This window comes from Ranitomeya variabilis, chromosome 5 (genome assembly GCF_051348905.1).
Source record: "Ranitomeya variabilis isolate aRanVar5 chromosome 5, aRanVar5.hap1, whole genome shotgun sequence".
Lineage (NCBI taxonomy): Eukaryota > Metazoa > Chordata > Amphibia > Anura > Dendrobatidae > Ranitomeya > Ranitomeya variabilis.
This window is the reverse complement of record NC_135236.1, coordinates 55,474,704-55,481,095: the sequence shown is the minus strand read 5'-3', so window position 1 is coordinate 55,481,095 and position 6,392 is coordinate 55,474,704. Positions and strand designations below refer to the sequence as shown.

The following is a 6,392-nucleotide window of genomic DNA, read 5'->3' as shown; positions in this document are numbered from 1 at the left end:
TTTTGGAAACTGGGCCCCTCAAGGAATTTATCTAGATGTGTGGTGAGAACCTTGAACCTCCAAAATTTTACAACGTTGATCTGTAAAAATGAAAAAAAAAATTCCCACATATATATATTGTAGTGCAGCAGTATCCTCGCTGTGCAGTGCGGAGGCAGTGACCCAGCAAAAGTTCAAAATAAAAGTAAATCGGATCCTCCGGATCGCAGCTGGGAAAACAGACAGTCCGTGACCGGTTGCTGTGGGCTACGGCACCGACGTGTACGCTGAGTGTGCCAGGCCTTTTGGCTCCGCTTGGCCCTGTGCTGCCTCACACAGGTAGTGCTCTGCCGAGCCGTCTGCTCTGCTTGCTTGCAAGGCCAAAACTGACACATTCAACTCTCTGCTGCAGGTACAAAGGAACCTGTGACCGTCGGCCACATGGAAAACCCAGGGCCGGGGAGGAAACGGACTGCCCCGCTGCCATCCTGTAGTCCGGTTAAAAAATAAAAGCCCAGAACAGGTTTTATAACACCAGTCACTGCCTCACAATATATAAATATATAATATTTTTTATGCTGTTCCACTCGTGATAAAATTAATAAGGCAGCTTTATTCTTTGGGTCAGATTTATTACAGAGAAACCACATTTAAATTTTTTTTATATTTTGGCGCTTTTACACAAAAACTATTTTATAGAAAAAATAATTATTTTTGCATCGTTTTATTCTGAGAGCTATAACTTCTTTTATTTTTCCAGTGATGGAGCTGTATGGCAGCTTATTCTTTGCAGGGCAAGATGACGTTTTCAGAGATACCATTTTTATTTAAATACTTCTTTTTCATCACATTTTATTCCACTTTTTGTTCGGTGGTATGATAAAGCATAATTTTTGCCTTTTTTTTTTTTTTTAAACGGTGTTCACTGAAGGGGTTAACAAGTGGGACTGTTTTATAGGTCAGGTCATTCCGGATTTGGCAATACCAAACATGAAATTTTTTTTTTCATAAAAAATTTCATTTATGGGTACAATATGTTTTATTCAGCATTTAGCAGGATGAACTGCCAGGAGCGGTGTGGGCAACGCTGCTGGCAGTGACTGCCAGGTGTCGGCTGTCGTATCAGGTGAACACCCGGTGGCGATCTCGAGTTCGCAGCTCCTGTGCGTGCAAAATCACCAGGATATATCCATACGTCCAAGGTCAGTAAGTACCTATCGAAGTTTATGTATGGATATGTCCAAGGTAGTGAAGGGGTTAAAGGATTTCTCAGAATATACATAAGAAAAGAAAAAGTAATTGTAAATACATTTCTAAGTACATTTTGCTTGGCGAGATAATCTCTAAAGAGCTGTAGCTTGCATGGGTGCTCAGGTAAGCACCCTGTAAATCTGATCTAATGCTGGAGATACTCAAAGTGCTGAGGTAAGGAGAGGCTGCTCACACTGCTGACCATCCTATCTGATGTAATACTGGAGATACCAGGGTGCTGAGGTAAGAGGCTGCTCACACTGCTGACCATCCTATCTGATGTAATATTGGAGATACCAGGGGTGCCGAGGAAGGAAGAAGCTGCTCACATTGCTGTCCACCCTGTCTTTCTGATTTAACAGTGGAGATACTAGGTGTGCTGAGGAAGGAAGAGGCTGCTCACACTGCTGTCCACCATCTTTCTGATGTAACACTGGAGATACCAGGGGTGCTGAGGTAAGATGAGGCTGCTCATACTGCTGTCCACCGTCTTTCTGATGTAACACTGGAGATACCAGGGGTCCTGAGGTAGGTAGAGGCTGCTCACACTGCTGTCCACCCTGTCTTTCTGATGTAACACTGGATATACTAGGTGTGCTGAGGAAGAAAGAAAGAGGCTGCTCACACTGCTGTCCACCCTGTCTTTCTGATCTAACACTGGAGATACCAGGGATGCTGAGGTAGGAAGAGGCTGCTCACACTGCTGTCCACCCTGTCTTTCTGATCTAACACTGGAGATACCAGGGATGCTGAGGTAGGAAGAGGCTGCTCACACTGCTGTCCACCCTGTCTTTCTGATGTAACACTGCAGATACCAGGGGTGCTGAGGTAGGAAGAGGCTGCTCACACTGCTGTCCACCCTGTCTTTCTGATGCAACACTGGAGATACGAGGGGTGCTGAGGAAGGATGAGGCTGCTCACACTGTTGTCCACCCTGTCTTTCTAATGTAACACTGGAGATACCAGGGGTGCTGAGGAAGGAAGAGGCTGCTCACACTGCTGTCCACCCTGTCTTTCTGATGTAACACTGCAGATACCAGGGGTGCTGAGGAAGGATGAGGCTGCTCACACTGTTGTCCACCCTGTCTTTCTGATGTAACACTGGAGATAGCAGGGGTGCTGAGGTAGGAAGGGGCTGCTCACACTGCTGCCCACACTGTCTTTCTGATGTAACACTGCAGATACCAGGGGTGCTGAGGAAGGAAGAGGCTGCTCACACTGCTGTCCACCCTGTCTTTCTGATGTAACACTGCAGATACCAGGGGTGCTGACGTAGAACAGATTTCTAGGACAGGTTTCAGTTAGATTAAAAAGAAGGCAGCATTCGTGATCCTAGACAAAATTAGTGTGATTTAATAAGTAAAATATTTATCAAGTTATCAATAGTGACATTTTGATGATTTTTTTCTCTATTTCTGGAGCACTGCTGATGACATGAGTGGATACGTTTTGTTCTATATTCTAGTATTGTTCCACCTCCCCTAGGCAATATAAAAGTTAAGCACATAATGTTCCTGGTTTGATGAAGAGGTGAATGTTTTATTTGAGTTGTGATAGAACAATTGTATTTTATTCTTCACAATCTAGAAGTCCGGTTTAGTGTTTTCTCATTTTAATTCCTGAACATCATTACAATTCTGCTAATGGAGCGGGAGGAGGCGAAATTTCAGTCATTTCCTCAGCGCTTTGAGTATTGCCGCTGTCTCTCTTCGGTGCTACGTGAAGGCGCTAAACCAGAGATGTTATGCCTTCAGTAACCACTAGAGGCAGCGCGATGTATGTATATTTACTGTATATTACTGTAATTGAACGCCATAGTATAAATCCATAGTAAGCTCCCCCCTGAAATTAGGAAAAATGGAGCTTTCATAAGCGTCGGTGCTCCAAAATAAATACAACTAGCTGAGGATTAACCCCTGCACATGTAGACTGGCACACCAAATATTTGGACATACATACTTGACAACTTTTTATTTTTCTTTCTCGAGACCTATACATTGATGTTAATGCTGGTTGAATTAATACATTATTAATTTATACATTTTCAATATATACATATATACAAATGTACAGCATTTTACTCCCACTGTGGGATCTGTATTGGTATGAAACTACATAGACACATAAGAACTGTATGGTCAAGTCCATAAGATGTGATCGACCAGTATGCTGCCTTGTTTGCACGCACCTGCCTGTTCTTTTTTGAGACTAACACCGACTTCGGAAGAATAATGCTACACTTGTCCTGAGACGCGATGATTAAATACGTCAGAAGAGACACATAATTGGCCCTAATTGATGACACTAATTATAGTGTGGTACTGATGATAGGGTTGCACCTATAAAGAAGGCTTTACTTGGCCCAGTTTGTCCTGGTTTCAACAAGTTTGCCCGTATCATTCACCAAAACGCTGGCTGTCGTACGGCCATACAATATAAGATCTCTGCAAAGGTGGAAAATCATTCTCGTTTGGCAGCAATCATTTTTCTCAGAAAAAAAAAAACAACTCATGAAATTATTAAAAGCCTTCTTATATGGGCTTAATTCGACCCGTTAACGAGCGCTGATGGGCTGTATACAAGTTGAACGACACTTGTTTATATATGCCAATGAAAACTATGATAATTCTGCAGCACATCCCACATGTATATGGAAAGTTGTATTCCCTGCAACAAAGATTTTTATGGCAGAATAAACACTCCAATCACCTTTTATAAGCATTTTGTCCATTCGTCAGGTGATAAGTGTCATATTTACGAGGGCCAATCGTCAGCTTTTGACATTCTGTTCAGAGGCCTAATTTAATAACCAGCTTTGTGAAAGGCAGTCATCAATACATGGTCATATGTAAGAAATAACCTAAATGGCAGAAAACAGTATGTTCTCCCTTTTCATCTTTCATTCCCGGCAAAGCTTTCTATTACTCTATGCCCCCTTCCTGAGAAAGGAAGCCATGGAGGTTAACTGTTCTCCACTGCTACTCTTTAGCTGCGCGAGAAAAGTGGTAAACTCTCAGTGGCTTGTTTCACTCAAGGTACCTGTGGACAGATTTACCAAGCTCATTGGAAAGATTGCTAGACCAAATCGAGTTAGCGATCACTATCTATGGCCAACATAACATTTGTAGCATGGAGATTGCTTACGGGTTGCGATCCGCTTTTGTACTGATGATTTGTAAAGTTGAACGATAATTACATAAACTCGATACCATACAGCAAATTTGTGCCTATTTCAATAAAACCTATTGTCCATTCTCTTGATTTCAAGGGATTTATATATTTTTCTTCAATACCTTTCAATATATTTTATATTTTCCAGTTCGAGTTGGAAGTGATTTAAAGGATAGGGCAGATAGTTCCCTTTTTACATGTTTTTTTTTACCGTGGCTTGCCTCAGTACTTTTTAATGGCCACAAGAGACTTGATTGGCGTAGGAGTCCCATTTCCAGAAGACATTGTTGTCTCCAAACCCTCCTGCTTGTGGGATGACTTTTCAGATTTGCTTGTGCTTCTTTCAATGACTGGGAAGAATCCGAATCTCCCTCTGGTTTCTCCATCCTCGTTGACAAAGCAGAAGAAGCAGACCAACCTAAGAATGGCTCTTCTAATGTCCCTGCTAGTCAATGTGTAGATGATTGGATTTAGAAGAGAATTTATCATGGCCAAACCAAGAAAATAATCTGCTTTAAGAAGGACAGGGCATGCATTGACCTCACATGACACATCAAAGAGAAGGAGGATGAAAAGAGGAAGCCAACAGCCAATGAAGGTTCCTACCACAATAGTAACAGTCTTTAACAGAGCCATGTATTTTTGGGACTTTTTCAGTGCTCCCTTTCGCAAAGTACCCAGCCTTTGACTATTCAGCTTAACAATCCTATATATGCGTAGATAGAGGACCACGATGGAGATAAGGATGGCCAGAAAGATGGTGATGCAAAACAATATATAATCCTTGGAATAAAGGGGTAGGATGGTAGAGCAGGAAGGAAGATTTCTCATACAGTTCCATCCCAGTATTGGAAGTACTCCCAACAAGATCGAGAGAAGCCAACTTATGCCTACAAGTAAGGCCATCCGTCCCTGTTTGTCTCCACTGTAGAGTTTCATACGAACCATGGTGATGTGACGTTCTATGGCAATAGCAAGTAGGCTAAAGATCGAAGCAGTCAATGTAACAAAGACACCACCCTCCCTAACGAACCACATAACAGGGGTGAGTCGGAGTGTGTTGGCCCCCGACAACACAATATTAACCATGTAGGCTACTCCTGCAAGAAGGTCTGACAAAGTCAAGTTGCCTAGGAGGTAGAACATAGGTGAATGAAACTTCTTGTTGCGCCATAGAGCCAAAAGTACAATGAGGTTCTCCAGAACGATTAGGACACATACCACCAAAAAGACCACAGCCTCGGCTTTTAGTCCACCCTTATATCTACTAGTGCTCAGCTTCCCTGTGTAGTTGTAATGAAGAGCAATGACGCTGTTGTTTTGGTATTCTCTGTACAAACGGCTCAAGCGATAATGATGCGTTACACCATCCATGGTTGACAGTTGATCTTCTCAAAGCTCTCCAAAGTTTGGAACCTTGGCTGAACCTCAACTATAGCAAGATTGTATCCAAGCCATGTATGGTCAGCAACATCCAGGAAGATATTATCCCAGCACGAATTATTGTTAGTTTGCGTTCAGACACCCATGTACTGCAACTCGGCCAACGCTTCATCAAGAAGACCTAGTCGATTTTTGTTGAGGCATTTCAACAAGGTCTCCACAGTGTGTCAGTGTTCCTTCACATAATACACGTACCATCCGCATATGCCGATGTAACCTAGAGGGAGAAAAAAGAAAAACGTAAAGTTAGCTATTAAATAAAGAAAAAAGGAATGTAATAAAACCTTCTGCAATAGCTATTGATTGACTTCCTCAGAAAGGAACATGGTGTCTGTAAATTTAAACATTGTTCTACAGCAAATTTTCCTTTGTATATTTTCTCGTGGAAAATCCACTGTCTTTTGTGATGCCATCATAGTGCATAAAATTAGGATCAGCCAAGAATGAAGCAGATCGATTCATCAGATTGAATGATACGAGCAATAACGACATTTCATTTGGCAAACTAAACTGCCAGATCAAAGTCATAACACTGCAATGCATTTGTG

At 42.1% G+C, this 6,392-nt stretch overlaps 1 protein-coding gene across 1 annotated transcript; it reads right to left on the bottom strand.

Annotated features, from left to right (window-relative positions):
• Positions 1-3,186: 3,186 nt before the first annotated feature.
• On the bottom strand, positions 3,187-5,917 carry LOC143774437 (sphingosine 1-phosphate receptor 1-like). The gene has a single exon (XM_077262029.1). The coding sequence runs from the start codon at positions 5,773-5,775 to the stop codon at positions 4,624-4,626; it is 1,152 nt and encodes a 383-aa protein (XP_077118144.1). The 5' UTR covers positions 5,776-5,917; the 3' UTR covers positions 3,187-4,623.
• Between the last annotated feature and the right edge of the window lie 475 nt (positions 5,918-6,392).